The sequence below is a fragment of the Nothobranchius furzeri genome, chromosome 9 (assembly GCF_043380555.1).
Source record: "Nothobranchius furzeri strain GRZ-AD chromosome 9, NfurGRZ-RIMD1, whole genome shotgun sequence".
NCBI classification, from domain to species: Eukaryota; Metazoa; Chordata; class Actinopteri; order Cyprinodontiformes; family Nothobranchiidae; genus Nothobranchius; species Nothobranchius furzeri.
This window is the reverse complement of record NC_091749.1, coordinates 34501503-34519178: the sequence shown is the minus strand read 5'-3', so window position 1 is coordinate 34519178 and position 17676 is coordinate 34501503. Positions and strand designations below refer to the sequence as shown.

The window sequence follows — 17676 nt, the reverse complement described above, 5'->3', positions numbered from 1 at the left end:
ACAGCTGGATGCAGTTGTAGCTAAGAGTTTTCACATTCTCTGAGTATAGATGCACAAAGAAAGGTTGGTGATCTGATCAGTGTAATCAGTAACTGGTTGATGTAGAACTTCACTGCCTGATTTTGTTTATGAGTCTTTAAATGCAACATCACAAAGCACAAATAGATATACCTGATATTTTTCCCGGCATCTAATAGCAAACTTGAATCCCTGCAAAAATGAATTTATTTTTGCATTTGTGTTTTATGCTAAATGTAGTTATTTGTTCTTGTTCCTTTTTTTATTCATTAAAACCAGAGCACTGCATCTAATCCAGAATTTGTTTAGTTTTTTACTGGAGTTTGACATCTTTGATCCTATTTTTTAATGTTCCACATAACACCCCACACGTCACACTCCTCATCCTCTCATCTGCCTTCCCTTTTATTCCTCACATTTGTCATGTCTACAACCTGCACCCAAACATAATCAGTAGAAATATTGTGTGTGACAAGCAGAAAAATAGATGACATTACTGAGACGGTTCAGAAGAAGATCGTTCCCGTCCAAATGTAAGCCTTGGCATCTTTTGTTCATAAGCAGTAAATCAGAATTCTCCACAGTAGGTGAGATGATACCTGAATCAGATGAAGTCTGCAATCCTCACAACAACAAAAAAGTATTTTTCAACAGACTTCTTCTCTTTTCATTATTTGTAGTTCAGTTCATTCACCCAGAATGGATAGAAGGCAGCTCTGCAGACCATAATTCGTCTTCCTCTGGCCTCTTTTCTGAACTGGTCTCTCCTTGCCAGCACATCATCAGCGTGTCACCTCGTATGAACCCCCTCACACTAGTAGCGGGTATTTGTTATTAACAGGGAGGTTTTAAATAAACAGGTAAATTGTAGGAGGCTCTTGTCAAATATAGGAAACGATCATCACCATGGTTACTGATGGACCATATGTTCACCTAGCTGTGGTGCAAATCTTCATCCATTGTGTAACATTTTTAGAGGTAAAGTATACTATTTATTTTCTGCTAATGGAAAATCCTTCATCTACATTAGTATTTCTGATCAAAATTACTGTTTTTGTTTCTCATGTCATTAGTTCTTATGTCATGTCATTAGTTTAAGGATTTTGTATCATTTTCAGTTATAGTACTTTGTGGGTTTTGTTTTGTGTGTGTCTTGAGGAGCATGTTCAATATATGCCTTTATTTAGTTTGTTAGTCTCTGCTTGCTCCTGGTTGTTGGCAAAAATCCACTGATTTATAAATATTCTGACTCTTTAAACTTTATCCAAACAGACCATAGCCTTGGGTTTCTCCAGGCAGCTCCCCAGCACTGTGAAATTTTATATAATTAATCTGCAAGAACAGCTTTCAGCAATCATGCTTTTTAGTCTTGCTGCAGCCTATGGCTCACGGGTCATTTGTTAGATAAAATACTGTTATGATTTGTCTAGATGAATATAGTATTATTATTAAATGTGGTTTTTTACCTTTCATGGGGCTACATATGAAAATAAGGTATAATCTTGTAGCCTGGTAAGTCATCCTATATACATGAATATATAGAATGGCCATGACCCATAGATAGAGCTTGGTCTTGGGGCAAAGTCTATGATTGTCTGTCGAACGGTCTCCGTATTCTACAGCGAACAACGTGATGCACTTGGATGTCAGTCAGTGGGTCAGTCCTCTAATCCTATTTTTTGCATTAGGTTCTGAAATAAAAAACAGTGAAATGCCAGGATTTTAAAAGCTTGACAGATTGACATCACACTGTCACTTAACATTGCTGGAAGTAAGTCGGACTAATTTCTGGTGAGAGTTGGACTTCGCCAAGGCTGCCTTTTGTCACCGATTCTGCTCATAACTTTTATGGACAGGATTTGTAGGCGCAGCCAAGGTGCTGAGGGGAACCATTTTGGTGGCCTAAGGATCAGGGGTCTCATTTATCAAACGTTGCATAGAATCCTTACTAAAACCGTACTTAAGCTCAGCAAAAGAAATTTACTTACACCAAGCAGGTTTGTGATCTATCAAACATGGAGTAAGCACAGCTGCAAGCAATCTCCGCTTCATAAATCGGAGACTAACGAGAATGTTTCTCAGCTGCTTTTTAGTCACATCCTGCCCTCACCACGCCCACTTACTGCCATAAATAGTCAGTGCAAAGTGCCTTGTGGATCTCATGCATATACATAAGCCGGCTGTTGCAGCGCTCCACCAATGACGATGACGACCGTAGATCAAGGCAGATCAAGGAAGCGCTATTTCACAAGTAGAAGTTGAGGTACTTGTGGGTGAGGTGGAGAAATGAAAGGAAGTGCTTTTGCAAAACAAGAGAAAATGCCGTCAATGCTGTGAATTCTTCAAAGAGATCTGTGGCGGACATAAAAAAAATGGTCCAATCGGTATTTGATTTCGGGTGAAAGTCCTGCGCGCTAACCAGTCAGCCAAACGGAAATCTCCCCTGTAAAAGTAGCCAGGGCGTATGATCAATTGGGTCACAGTGACAGGACACACACTGTCATGACATTCTGTCTCAATCTGTCCCCCTGCTGATATTCTGCATTCTGTATTCTGGCTTCAGGCTGTGTGTGTGTGTGTGTGTGTGTGTGTGTGTGAGTGTGCGCGCGCGCATTTAATCAATTTCCCTCTGGGATTAATAAAGTATTTTTGAATTGAATTGAATTGTATGTGGGGGTCTTTGAAAACGAAGCAGTACAAGTGATAATGCTGCAGGATTTCATAATTGTATCCTTCTCAGCAGCAGCACTGCAGGTGCTCTCCATGTCCAACATGTGCGTAAGCCAGGTCCTTAGTCAACTTAAAGTTGCCCACATGTTTCCGCTAAGTTTTCTTTGATAAATCCCAAAGTTTGCGTGGAAAGTTGCCTATGCCGTTTTCCGAACCCGTTTTGTGCGTAAGCAAGCTTGATAAATGAGGCCCCAGGTCTCTGCTTTTTGTAGATGGCGTGGTCCTGCTGGCTTCATCAGAAGATGAAGATCAAAGGTCATTGGATTATGCATTTGGGTGTTTAAAATGCAAGGCAGTTTTATTTGTATAGCACATTTAATTTCTTTCAGGGAGCTGCCCCCCTCTATTTAATTGCGCTCCTGAATAGACATGCTCCATCACGCTCTTTGCGCTTCTCTAATCAGGGCCTGGTCGCTGTCCATCGTACTAGGTTTCAGACTTGCGGGGACCGGGCTTTCTCAAATTTTTCTTAATCCATGTTTTAATAATTTTATCATGTTTTTATATTATTTGTATTCACTGTGTTCTAGTTTTTTATGTGCTGTGTTCTGCGCCTTGGGCTCCCCTAGAGGGTTGTGGAAGGCGCTTTATATATAAAGTCTTGATTGATTGATTGATTGATTGATTGATTGATTGATTGATTGAAGGAGATCCAACATGTATTCTGGCCCCATGCCATTGAGTGATTTATAAACCAGCAGAAGTACTCTGTTGTGCTCAGAGTACTTCGGCTCGGAAGTACTGTGATGTGCTCGGTTCTCTTGGTTCTTGTTAACTCATTCGCTGCCAGCCATTTCCTGATCAGTAAAGCCCTTCGCTGCCAGTGTTTCTTACCGTTTTACAGTTTTTTTAAGAGTCACAGAACGTTGCGCGCTAGGATGATGTTGACACCAAAAAAAAGCAGAGACTCACCTCTTACATCAGGAAGAATCCGCGCGTTTCGAGCGTTATCCGTTCTTTCATAATCCGTTGTTGAATTGTGATCGGCAAAAGCTTTTCTGGTTCGCGCCTCACTTTTTTTACAGCAGTGGCCCAAAACGATCTCCCAACACATGGATTTTCTGCTTCCTGATCACATGATGTGTGACGTACGCAGATGAAGGTTGGCTTTAGAGCTGAGATGTTTTTTCTCATGGTGCGGGGGATCATTCCGATGCCCACACAGTAAAAAAAAATGCAAATGACGACTTTAGTTGTCACTGGCAGTGAATGAGTTAAGACACTAGCAGCAGCATTCTGAAAAAGCTGCAGTTTCTTCACAGCTTCTTTAGGAAGACCAGACAAAAGACCATTGTAATAGTCCAGCCTGCTGGAGATTAACGCATGAATGATTTTCTCTAGGTCTTGTGTGGACATGAGACCTTTGAGTCTTGCTAGGACTCTGGCTTTGATGAAGATGATAAAATGCTGATCTAGTTATAGCCTTAATGTGACCAGTGAAGCTCACTTATGAAACCACGTTTGCTAACCTGTGTCTTTGGTTTTATTCCTCTGGTGCCAAGTTTAGCAATAACCTAAAAGAAAAAGGCGAAAGCTGCAGAAAGACGAACAGAGGGGCATGAAATGTCGTGAAAATGTGGAAAATTTGCAGAAAAGATCACTGTCTCAGAGGTAGAACAGAGTAGTTATCACTGTCATTTCTGACATATGTAGACTAATCTTTTCATATATATATTAAAATGATGTAGGTGGATTTTTTCCCCCGTCACGATACGAAGATGGTTTGGACCCAAAAATGCAGTAACCCAGGATGACACGAGGCAGGGATGAAGATTAAGTAAAATCCTTTATTTTAAGGATAACCAAAAACAAAAATAAATCCAAAAGGCTGGAAGCCAAAATCCAGATAAAGATCTGGAGACCCAAAAAACACCAGTGAACACGAGAAGGCCAAAAACACTAGTAATCCAAAAGCGAGACGAAACTGACAGAATAACATAACAATGGACCGACACAACACAGAGAAAAGACAGGGCTTAAATACACTGGGAGGAACAATTAGGGAAACAGGAAGCAGGTGTGTGGAGTGAGGGCTGGAGGGAAGACAGGTGACAACAATTATCTAAATGGGGAAACAGAACCAAAGGAGGGCAGATAAACCTAAAACTATAAAACACAAAACTGAAGTAAAAGACTGAGGGAAGGACTCACACAAACACACACAATCACACCCAAATACACTCACACACACACACACACACACACACTGAACTGGGAAATGGACACACACACACACACACACACACACACACACACACACACACACACACACACAAACACACTCACACACACACACACACACACACACACACACACACACACACACACACACACACACACACACACACACACACATACACATACACTGAGTTGGGGAATGGACATGCACACACCCACACAGACACCGAGCTGGGGACAAAGAGGCTGGAGCTACAACTGGAGGGGATGGGGATGATTGAATGCCTACAAACAGAAAACACATAAATGAGACGCAGACAAAAGACACATGAGGGCGCTATGAGACACAAAAGGGAATCTAGAGAGGGATGGAGAAACATTAGGAGACACATGAGGGAAGATGCAGATGCAGACCATGACACCCCCATAAAAAGTCTTATAACATAAACCTTTACTAGTTGTTTCAGCTTCTGCAGCAGCTGCATTTCAACATCTGGAACACAAAGAGTCGGAAACTGCTGTATTTTTGTGTTGCACATTTCATAAATATAGAAGGCCTTATTATTAAACGAATGAGAGTTTATTTATGGAGGGCCTGAATGCTGATTAATAATTAATAGCCAGAACTATTGCTGCTCCATGCGACATATTGTGGTCGGTAAATATGTCCAAAAGGAGGAGGGAGAATGTTTTATTGTTTTTTTTTTTTTCATTTCCTTTTTGGCCAAATTGTAATTCTGTTATTTGGTCCATCTTTCATGTGGTGATGTTTCCTGCTTGAGAGAAAGACAAAAAGAGGATTTGATCACTGTGATGAATACGTTTAGCACAGACTTCCAGGTCCTCGAGGTCTGGTCCAGCTTATGTTTGGTACAACTGCAGATTTGAATCCGATCGCTCAGCTCAGTTCTGGTTTTGATGTTAAAGTTATTGAGAAAGGAAAACATTTGTCTGTAGCTCACTGTAAATCCTAACCCTCCCAGTCTTTCATCTGCAGCTTTTGTTCTGTCTGTCAGACTGGATGTGAGCTGAATACTAATGCTATCAAAGTTTTAGTTATATAAATGTATTTTCCACACATTTAAGCTCTTTTTGAGCAGCAATAAGCACAGCTCCTATCAGTATCTGACACTTTAAAGGTGATGTTATTTTATTGAAGGTTTTCTTTTCATTTTTGGGGGTAATTGATTACTTTGGAGTCTTTATGCATCATTTCTTTCTCCTTACTCCTGCAGGTGTTTTAATTATTTAAAGCATGTGTGCATCAACTCTGCTAGTTTAAACAAACAAGCCATTTCTCTCTCCCAAGTTCGAAATTTCATGTCAGTCGTCTAAGAGCTCAGGCTGGCTAATTGACTCATTCCTGGCGTTTTTCCTCCTAAATCACACAAACCACCTTGATGTGTTTTAGTGGGTTTGTTCACACACACTCAGGGCCGATCTGCAGCGGTGATTTCTGTTTTAACAAAGATAAACCAGCAGCTTACTGGGGTGGAACTGCTGGTTACAAATTATGAACATTTGCTAAGCAGTTTTCAAAAAGTCTCATAGGATTTGCAACAGTTCCTTGTGTTCTTTATCTTGAATTTTGCTCAACATGTTTTAAAAAACTGATAGTACTCAGAGTACTCTCTGGTATCAGTAACGCGTCATTGAACACACTGAGCATGTGCCATAAAATGTTTACAACAAATGACAAAGGAGAACGTTGACACCATCAGTTTAACAAATCATCACTTTTTTTGTCTCAACCATTTCTGTTCTCTTTCTGTCTTTAAGGTGACATGTAATTGTTTCACCATCAGTGACGGGGAGCTGCAGGAGATTGGAGTGGGGCTGTATCCAAGGTAACACACAATTAAACACTTCCATAGACACACAGGTCATCACTGTGAGAAGCACACACACCTGAGAATAATTTTTACTGCAGCTCATCCTGCCTGTGTCTGGTAAATTTTACAGAATTTAAATGCAGCTAGGGAGATGCGGTACCTGCCCTCATCAGCCCTCCACCCGCACATTTTCAAAGCCCTTGCTGTGCCTCTCGCACTGTCCTGACAGTTCTTTGAAGTTTGAAGCAAAGGGGAGAAAAAGAGAATTTTCTTTTTTTTTTTTTTTTTTGAGGCAAGAACTTGAAGGGATATCAGAACCCTGTTTGGGCAAAAGAGAAGCCAGTGTGTGCAGAGAAAAAATAGCTTTGACTCTAACTGATGTGTGATTGATGGAATAGTTGTTGTCTGGGCTGTGAGAGTGTATCACACACAAACACACACCAGGCGATATGCTCAGTAATCCCTGTACTGCATCCTGGGTTAGTGGGGTGGGATTTGGCCCGTTGTTGTACATGCTGTTTGTGCTGCTGCTACACACACACACATCCACACACACATACACTAACACCGCAGGTATCCCAGCCAGTTTATCTGGCCAGTGTGGAGAAGTCAGATGGTCACAGTCGCGTTACTAAAGCTCAGCCAAACTGCGCGTGCCCGTGAGTGATTTGTGTTGTAACTCATCCATAAATGATGGGCTCGTTCACAGGGTAGTCCCCTGTCTATTCATATTTTGGGTTGCCTAGCAACCGTGGGTTTCCTAAAGGAAGGGGGATTACGCTGCTGAGCCTGCACCTCAGTTCTCTCGCACTCTTGATCATTTTCTATCTGCTGTGCTTCAAAACTCCTTTTTTCCCATTAGTTGCCTTTTTGCCTCTCTTGCTGTGTTTTACCCACTGATTCTCCTTGGTGCTAATTGGACTGTTGGAAATTTGATCTGAAACCATCTTGAGTTCAGGAGCAAAAGGATTCACATGCTAATTGATAACTGTTTGTGATTTTTCTCAACCCTGTCCTTAGAGTTCATATTGTATCATACACTATGTTGGCATAAATCATAATATCATGAGTGATTTAAAAATTGTTTTTAAACATATTTACATTCCTAGTGTGTAAAGTAGTTGATCAAAAGACTGAGTAAACAGAAGGCAGCACTTCACCATGCATAGCAAATTCTACATAAATAAAAAAAGTTTAATTTGGACTACTAAATACAGCACTTTACTAATAAGTACAGTACTGTACTAATACTTGCAAGCTTTAATAAAAAAAACTGTTTTTTATTTGCTTTTTGAGCCTTGTTATCAATTCCCTTGAAATATTGTTGTATGATTTTGACGCTGTTGTCCACATTTTCCTCAGAGTCTTTTAACTGGGCCATATCATGGAAAATCCACTTTTTGGAGCTTTTTAGCATGTTATATTTTTGTTTCCTCATAAAAGAATACCCCCAAACTTGTTTTTGGCTGCATTTTCCTGTTTCAGCTGTATATTTGAAATTTTATTTTAAAATCCACGAAAAAAAGACCAATAAAAATATTTACATTGCTCCATGTTCTGGCTCCTGACACCAAGCCCTGCTCCCCCCTCTGAATTTGGTCTGTTTTTTATTTTTAGTTTTTTACTGTGAAGATTTGATTGCAGCTACAGAACCTTTGAATCCCACCTCCCATGGCGAGTACAGGATATGTAGCTTAGGTGACTGCTGCCAGATAGACTTGGTTGTCTGGTGGTTAGAGTCCTGGGCTGGGATGCAGTTTTGCAGAGGTTCACATCCCATTCGTGGGAGTAACTTTTTTTCTTCTTTTTTTAACTACACTTGCCAGCATGATGTTTTCAATCCTGTATTGGTAAACTGTTTAAATTATAAGGATATGTTTATGTTTTCTGTGTTTATCTAGCTAGTGTGAGTCCACCTGAGGTGAGCATAGAAAATCAACTAAAATGCTGCTTGGAAATGACCAAATTCAAAGATGTTTCATCACAAAATAACACAAATAAAACTAAAATATAAAAACATGAAATCTGTTTCAGCTGGCAAAATAATTTACTGCTGATACTGGGAGTCAAACCCACATCAGCACAAGACAAAACAGCGTTGGCAGGCAGACATCTTAACCTCTGGACTGTCATCACCACAGCAAATGACTTGCCTAAGGCGCTGTTGTAGGCATGTTTTGTCAGAGTGGGCGTGGGCAGAGATTCACTAAAACAAATCGTTCTGTTGCCGGGTATAAATTCAAGCTGACATTTTATCATGTGCTGTGCCTACCTTTGTTTGCAAAGGGTTAAATTAGCATGATATGGAACCTTTAAACTCGTCTGTAGCTGCAACCAAATCTTCACAGTAAAAAACTAAAACTGAACCAGTTCGTATCTAATTTGATGCTTGACTTGATAAACAGAAATTATTAAAAGATTGTACTTGTCAATTTAAATTTAACATTGATATACAGTAATAACTATCGTTTTATTTTTCAACAGCAATGAAATAGAATTAAACAGAAATAGCTGCAGTATTTACCAGTGTTAATTTTGTTGACAAAGTATCTTTTTTTGTGACTAATACATTTTTGCAGGCTAAAACAAAATGAAAACTAAAACACATCTACAAAGACTAAATTATGATGAATATAGACTGACATTTTTGTCAGCGAATAATAGACGACAACGAAAATTTACATGAATGAAAACCTAAACCAATCGAACCTGCATCCTTCCGATTGCGGGGCGAGCACTTAACTCCTGTGCCACCATCACCCCTAAATAAACAATTTCAATACACAGTTTACATTTAGCAAGTACTGCTGTATTTAATCCATGTGGTTGTACACTGCTCATCACAGATGCGCTCATGAGGGCTTTATGCCACTTCTGCAGCAGTGCATGCTGGTCGTTCTGCAAATCAAACATCAAAACTCCTCAATAGAATGAAGTCCTCATTAATACAACTGTGTTTTCCTCTTCCAACCAAAATGTCTGCCATGATGAAATTGGTTTATTATCAGCTGGAAGCTTAGACAGAAGACTGTCTCTCACATGTCACGGTCCATCCTACTTCAAACAGCAACAGATATTGTTTATGTGAGATGTAGTCAATTACTCTAATTAGCATGCTAACGAGCTGCTCTCCCATCAGATAAAAGCATCGTTTGGAGATCTTGATGACTAGTTGATATTCAACCTGCAGCTTCTCCACTGTAGAGCAAAGCAAGGGGTGTTATTGATGGTTTTACAAAGGCTGAACACGCACTCTTAATCTCATGCACCCATTGTTTTGCTGAATATGATAAACGATAGCTGCAGTAATGGAGGGGGATGTAAAACACACACAAACCTCTCCAGTGTTTTTCCCCACCTTGTGTAAGCGATATTAAATGTATTTTTTATGTGTGTGGGGGGGTGGGGTGGGGTGGGGTGGGGGGCTCTTTAATAACAGTTACTTTCTCATCACACTGAAGGAGACACACTCAACAAGAACTTTAGAGGTAAGAGAGATCTCACCTTTCCTTTGGATCATTGAAGCTGTATGTATGTGGATATAGTTGTGTTTACCTCAACACATAGCATTGACTCTGGAACCCAAATATCTCGTTGAATTATACCTTTCCCTGGAGCATCTTTGAAGACCAAATTGCAGGTTTTATTTTTCTAATTCATATAAAATGCTGTACAAAAATACTATTTGAAATGCTTATTGTGGATATTTCATTTAAAATTACATAATCACAGTTTTTCTAGTAAAAAGTGGCCTTTTTCAGCAAAGCTTCTTAAAAGGCTTTATCTTCTAAACCAGGGGTTGTGACCCCTGGTCCATCGAGGGCCGCTATCCAGCAATTTTAGTTTCAACCCTGCTTCAACACATCTGATTTCAATCAGCAGGTGATTAACAGGTTTCTGCAGAGCCTGATGAGCAGCTGAACAGGTGAATCAACCACTGAATCAGAAGTGTTGGAGCAAAGACATGCAGGATAGCGGCCCTCGAGGACCGGGGTTCCCCATGCCTGATCTAAACCTTAACCTCCGACGTAACCAAATAAGCTAGGCGCTGCCTCAGCTCAGTGTGGAGAGTGGGTAATTTTAGGGTAGAGAGGTCATGTTATTGAGTCAGACCAGAAGAGATGCATGGCTCAGCAGGGCACTCGAGCTGGTGTCTGGGTCGGATCCAGCTCAAAGAAGCCGGCATGAGCTCCAGAAAAGGATGACAGGCGTGTCTCTCTCTCTCTCTAAGCACTAAACTACGTTACGTGAACGGATATTAATGAGTATGAGACAGCTGACAGACACTCTTTAGTATTAATATTATATTAACTGACTGATACTATTTTAATTGTCTGGTCCATGATAGTTGTTAGCACACGTCTTTTTTTTTTTTTTTTTTTTTTTTACCATGTCCTGTCTGGCTGTGAAGCAAGCAGAATTGATGTCTGAATGCTGGTGACAAGCCTTACAGATTTATTCTCAGGTGGAGCATCAAAGCGTTTGCTTTTAATGTCACGCCTGATACTTAAAACTTTATTGTTATTGTTGCTGAATGCTTTGTAATTCCGACCAGACACGGAGACAGAGGTGAAAGAGAAAGGAAAAGAAAAGGTGGGGAGAGAGGGGGGGGGGTTCCACAAAAATAAACAATAATGAACAAGAGTCTGCTTCTAGACCTGCAGAAAAAAGACAAAAAAAAAACAAAGGGACACAAAAAAATGACACAACAACAATACAACAAGATCTACCTCTCACTGCGTCAACTTGATGAAAAGAAAAAAAAAATATAATCAACATTGCTTAACTGAAGAATCACGATAATAAATCACAACATATTAAGTGCCCAGCATTGTCTTAAGACCTGTGTTTAACGTGCCCAAGCCCATACTTTTGAGAGCACCATGTGAGCACCTGTGTGTGTACACGCGCTTGTTTATTTAAGGTTTTTCTATAGGAGCGCCCAACAGAGAGTGTGAGGGACCACAGATCTGCCCCCCAAAGATGCGCAGGAGACGGGGGGAGCTCCAAGTCCCAGAGATCCAGGCGCTGCCCCAGAACGCAGGAACCCCAAGGAGACTGCAACCAGGAAGGCCCCCGCCCCCCTCGAGAGGCACAGAGGATCGCCCCGGGGGGCCACAACCAGCAGCCGGCAGAGTCCCCGGAGATATCAGCGGCAAGCCCACAGGCCCGCCCGCAGCCTCCCACCCCCTAGCCGGCCGAGCCCGGGACCCAGCGACCCGGGACCCAGGGGCGACCACCCCCGCCGGGGACCCAGCAGAGCCCAGGGACCCAGACCCCACCAGGCAGCCACCGGGATCTAACAGGCAGATGCCAAAATCTTTAAACCCCCAGACCCGGTTGCCACGAACACTCAGGCAGACCAAGGCACAAGCCCCCACACCAGGTGTGGCAGGGGGGACAGAGATCTATATCATCAAGAGAAGTTCCAGGAGAGGGGAGGACCCAAAGGCCCCACCTGACATATACAGCCATACACAAACACAGTCACACGCTCCCTCCCTCATGCTCACACATGCACATACAACCCAAGACTTACAAAAATGCACGCCGGACACCCACTCATGCTCCCCATACACACCCTATTCACTCTGGTCCCGGTACTGCTGCACATTGGGTACAACCATCACCGGTAACCAGAGTTTGACCCTTTCTGCTGGGGTGCTGATGAGCAGGCTCCCCCGCCCAACGCTGAGCAACCCACCACCCCAGACCCCAACCAGACGGCCAGTTCTCCCTCCTAGCCTCCAGCCCCAGGAAGCCAAGCAACAACAGAGGTGGCTAAGACCCCTAGTCTCCCTCCGCCTGCTCCAATATAGTGTTGTGTGATCATGAGGTGTATTCCATGGCTGTGGTGAGTGGGCAGTGCGGGCATCATCCAGCATATGCCAGCTGATGCCACCGCACCACCCCACTTACACCCTCAGCCATCAGTGTCTAAGTGCGGTTTAAAATTGGAAGTGGGCACCGGCACTCGGGAGGAGGCTGAAATATCCCCCTGCCAAATGCTGTTGAATGTGCTCACTCCCAAGGCCCTAAGTGTGTGTTTGTGTGGAATGTCGTCAGTGGAAGTGTATAAGGTGCAAATAAAATTGGGGGGCAGGTTTCCACAGGAATGCGGAAATGGGGTCCATACCCGCACTCCCTGACTTGCCCACCCCCCAAGGTCCTATGTGTATGTTTGTGTGATGATGTGAGGGAGCAGGAGGAGAGAAATATGCGGGGATGGGGAGGAATGGCTGGTTGGGCTTAGCCCTCCAGGGAGCCAGCTCCCCTACTGGCTCCAATAGGCACCTCTGTTGTCCAACCCCCACCCAGGGAATGGAGACCCCAGCCCATCCTGCCAGGGCCCAAAGCAGCAGCATTACAGAGCCTCACGGAGTCCGAGGGCACCAACCCAGCCCCACCCCAGCAGAATATCTATGCCCACCCCTGCATTTGCACAACTTCCAGAATATATAAGACATGGGACATCCAGGTAAGGTTGGGTCCTCCCCCTCCTGGACCTCCCCCTCCCCTGTGATGGAACGGCAGAGGAGCCAAGGTCTACCTGAGGCCCCCGAACCCAGGCCAGGCACTGCTGAGTGTCCATGCCTTCTTCCCGGCAGCATACATGTCAGGACCCGACCCCCAAGGCCCCGCCCAGATCCCCACACGGGGCCGGCCACCCCCAAACCCTGAGCCCCCAGGCCCCCACCCAGACCAGCCCAGGGGCATTGCAGCCGCCAGGCAGTGACCCATGGCCGCCGCCAAGATCCCCAAGAGGCCCCACTCACAACCGCCAGCAGTCCACCCCCCGAGGCATCCCAAGCACCTCCAGAGGGGGGCAACGGCCCCCCAGTCCCAGACACCCCCAGTGAACCCACCTCCAGGGAACATCGGGATACTCCAAACTCAGACCCCACACCCCCCCACCCACACCATCCCGCAGGACAACATCAACGGCCCCCCACCCTCGCTATGTGATGGAACCGATCAAAGGAGCCCAGAGAGATTCATCTGAAGTGGAATCAGAGGCTATATCAAGTGCAATATGATCTAACAAAAGATTTCTATACTGGTTAATGCAGAGACTTTCTCTATTTTTCCAATTCAAGAGGATAGTTTTCTTAGCGATGCATATGGCAGTCAGAACCACGTGAACCAAAGATGTTGCATTCGGGACATCGTCCGGCTTCCCCAGTAAACAAAGAGAGGGGGAAGTTGGGATATGACATTTCAGACATTTTCACAGATCAGGGGTGGACATTAACTTCAAAACCAACCGGCCAGCCGGGCCGGTAACTCTGAATATTTACCGCCCCCGCCAAGAATCTACCGGCCCCGCTGGTCAGCTGCCAAAACGAGTCAAAATAACAACTGAACCGTTTTAAATGTAATAAACCTTTATTTTGTACACATTCACAAACATAATAACGTATTCAAGTTTGAATTTGTTTGTTCCCTCAACAAAACACAATTTTGTCGTCGCATACTTCCGGCATACAACGCAGTACATCACCAACTCCGCTTTGCTGTACTCGAGCCATTGGCTGTGTTCGAGATGAGCCAGTTCTGCGCAGATTAGACCAGCGGTGATCGGCGAGCGGTGCATGCCGGTTAGATTTGTGTCCAAATTGACGCCGACTTGCTCTGACGTCATGCATACGTAGGCAACGATAACCTCGTGAGATCAAGGCGGCCGCAGATTTTGGAGCAAGGCGCTGCAGTTGCTCTCCCTCAGCTGCAAAACATAGAGGATGATGGGAAACGCCTGGCTCTCACCTGATCTAAGATCTGATTGGTTCACATTTTGATCCAAACATCCGGTGGTAGAACATGAAATGTTAGTTGGTCACATGAATTCTGTAAATCATGTTACGTTGATGATGACAACTATATAGGCCATAAGGAGAAATGTGTTTTGTGTTCTTTTGTCACGTTTCCTATGAGCACACTGAAGCTACAGCTGCTAACCTTTACTTATTATTACAGTCATGTTATCATATACAATATACGATATCCACAAGCACGTGAGGATGTGTTTCAGCTGCTAACAGGCACCAGAATTAAAATTGAAAATTGAACAAGTGTGAATGCTAACGCGATATCTTCATCCATCATGCAGGGAAAAACTAGTTCGTTCTCTCTCTCTCTCTCTCTCTCTCTCTCTCTCTCTCTCTCTCTCTCTCTCTCTGTCTCTCTCTCTCTCTCTCTCTCTCTCTCGTAGAGGAAGAGAGCTGAGGAAATGGAGGACACCAAGTAATTAAAAGAAAAAGCTGAGCCGAGGCGCGCCTCGAATGGGGAGCGTCTGATCTGAACTGAGGAGTGGCGAGCAGCGGCCGGACTTCGTGAGCCATTCGCTTCTCGGCGCTTCCGCGGCCGGTGTGTCCCCGGCGTTAAACGCCGGCTTTCAGCCACTCCCCCTGCTGCTTCCGTCTGTTTTCCAGGCGAGCCGCCACTCAACTCAAATACGGCCATTCTCCGCACCTCCCGTCTTCTTTAAACCTCCAAGAATCATTCCACCTATGCACATGCTTCTCTGCTTCATACCGTTTCGAACTGTCTCGCTTCTCCTCACCAGTTTTAAAGCGTTTTGCTGGAGATTTCATCAAGAAATCCAATCCCTGTGGTGGCGCGATCTTCCTGCGTGCTTGTGTGTTTCTAGCGTGGTTCCACTTCGTCTTTAATAGTGAACTTATAGTTCACGTGACAATAACTAGAATCGTGCAGTACGTGGCTAGAGGCGCGCAGGTTCACGCGCGCGAAACGAAAACGGCAGCTTCCTACAGGGCGGGGCCATGATGTAGGTGAAAGCCGGTGTGTAAATGACAAATAATGCTTGGGCGCCACCCGGGCGGTAAGTCGTCAAGTATTTACCGCCCGGCGAGAAAATTTAGCGCCATTGGCGCTCGGGCGCTTTAAAGGTCCACCCCTGCAGATCCTCACATACTCTACCCCAAAATTCCTGGACAGGTGGGCAGGACCACAGTGCATGAATGTAATTGTCAGGAATGTTGTTTGTGCAGTGTGTACAGGTGTCAGACGACACAAACCCCATCTTGAACATCCGATGACCTGTATAGTGTACTCTGTGTAGAATTTTGTACTGAATTAATTGTAAATTGGGGTGTCTGATCATTTTAAAAGTTTTTAAACAAGTTTGGGACCAAAAGTCCTGGTCAAAGCTAACTGATAGATCCACCTCCCATTTTTCAATAGGGATTGCAATTTTATCGTCTATTTTGGACAGTGTCTTATATACTTTAGACAGTAGTTTGGGGGGTTTGAGATTATAAAAGTCTAATACCCTTGGTGGTGTTTGTAATTCTATTTTATTGAGCTTAAATTTTTGTTTGACTACAGATTTAATTTGGTGATATTTTAAAAAGCTATTCTTATCCATTCCAAATTGGGAAACTATTTGATTAAATGGGATGAAGTCCAATCCTTTATATATGTGTTCCAGGTATAGGATTCCTTTATTTTTCCAGTCCGGAAGGTTCATCATTTTGTTGTTTTGCAAAATGTCAGGATTGTTCCAGATAGGTGTGCGTCTGCATGGTACTAGTGAAGACTCTGTCATTTTAAGATACTCCCACCATGCTGTCAGAGAGGAGCTGATACTAATACTTTTGAAGCTTTCATGTTTTCTTATAGCCTAGTGAACTAGACCAAATTCTTGCTTTGCAAAGAATGGTCTAGGCATGCTCCATTGGAACCTCTGCAGCTCCTGCCAGGACTCTGGCTAGCCAATCACAGCTCTCTAGAGGGGTTTCAAACACATAAAGAGCTGTGATTGGTCCATAATGGTGGGCCAATCATAGTGCTCTATCTGCTTAGTGAACAAATCACAGAGCTTTATCCGCTTTGTGGGCCAATCAGGGCACTCTATATGCCTGGTGGGTGGGATGATGCAACAGAGTGAAACAAGAGTATGTCACATTCATTGTCCAGTGGAATGCGGAGATCATTTGAAAGACAACGGTAGAACCCGCCCCACAACCGAGAGCCGTCAATGGAGCGTGGCCAGACTAAATAATACATTTATTTAGTCTGGCTTGCCAGGCTAGTTTTCTTATGCTTGAGCTAATAAATGGTAAGTCTGAAAGCTATATCGTATTGCAAAGTGTCTGTTCTATATCTAACCAGGACTCGTCTAGTGGGTTATCTTGCAACCATCTTGGTATATATTGCAGCCTGTTGGCTAAGAAATAATAATAAAAGTTGGGTAAATCCAGTCCTCCTCTGTCTTTGGTCTTCTGAAGCGTTTTTAAGCTAATTCGTGGAGGTTTATCCTGCCAAAGGAATTTAGTAATTGAGGAGTCCAGAGATTTAAACAGTCAGCTGGTGGTTTGTTTGGGATCATCGAGAATAAGTAATTTATTCTGGGTAAGACCATCATTTTAATTGTAGCCACTCTCCCCATGAGTGATATTGGTAAGGATTTCCATCTTGCAAGATCATCTTCCACTTTCCTTAAAAGTGGGATGTAGTTTAGTTTGGTTAGATCTGCTAACTTGGGAGAGATATTAATTCCCAGGTATGTGATATTCCCTGACTCCAATTGTGTATTAAGCAAATTGACAAATGAGAAATTAATTGGTAGAACTGTGGATTTTAACCAGTTTATAGAGTAATCTGAAACTCTTGAAAAAGAGTTTATCAGTTCTATTGCTTGGGAGAGAGAGGATTGAGAATTCTGGAGAAAGAGTAAAACATCATCTGCATAAAGACTGATCTTATGTTCTATTTTCTTACACTTTATCCCTTTAATATCTGTTGTTTGCCTAATTGCTGCTGCTAGTGGTTCGATAAAGATAGCAAAAAGTGAGGGGGAGAGTGGGCATCCCTGCCTGGTCCCCCTCTGAAGACAGAAGCTAGCTGATATTTGGTCGTTCGTCCTGACACGTGCTGTTGGTGAACTGTATAATGTTTC

General features: G+C 43.4%; 1 protein-coding gene across 1 annotated transcript in view; it reads left to right on the top strand.

The window, feature by feature from the left end:
• The window catches only part of smyd3 (SET and MYND domain containing 3), a 127387-nt gene that overhangs the window by 81013 nt on the left and 28698 nt on the right, over positions 1-17676 (top strand). The window contains exon 6 of the mRNA XM_015952772.3: positions 6706-6773. Within this exon, the coding sequence (XP_015808258.3) occupies positions 6706-6773 (68 nt within the window). The remainder of the gene's footprint in view (positions 1-6705; positions 6774-17676) is intronic.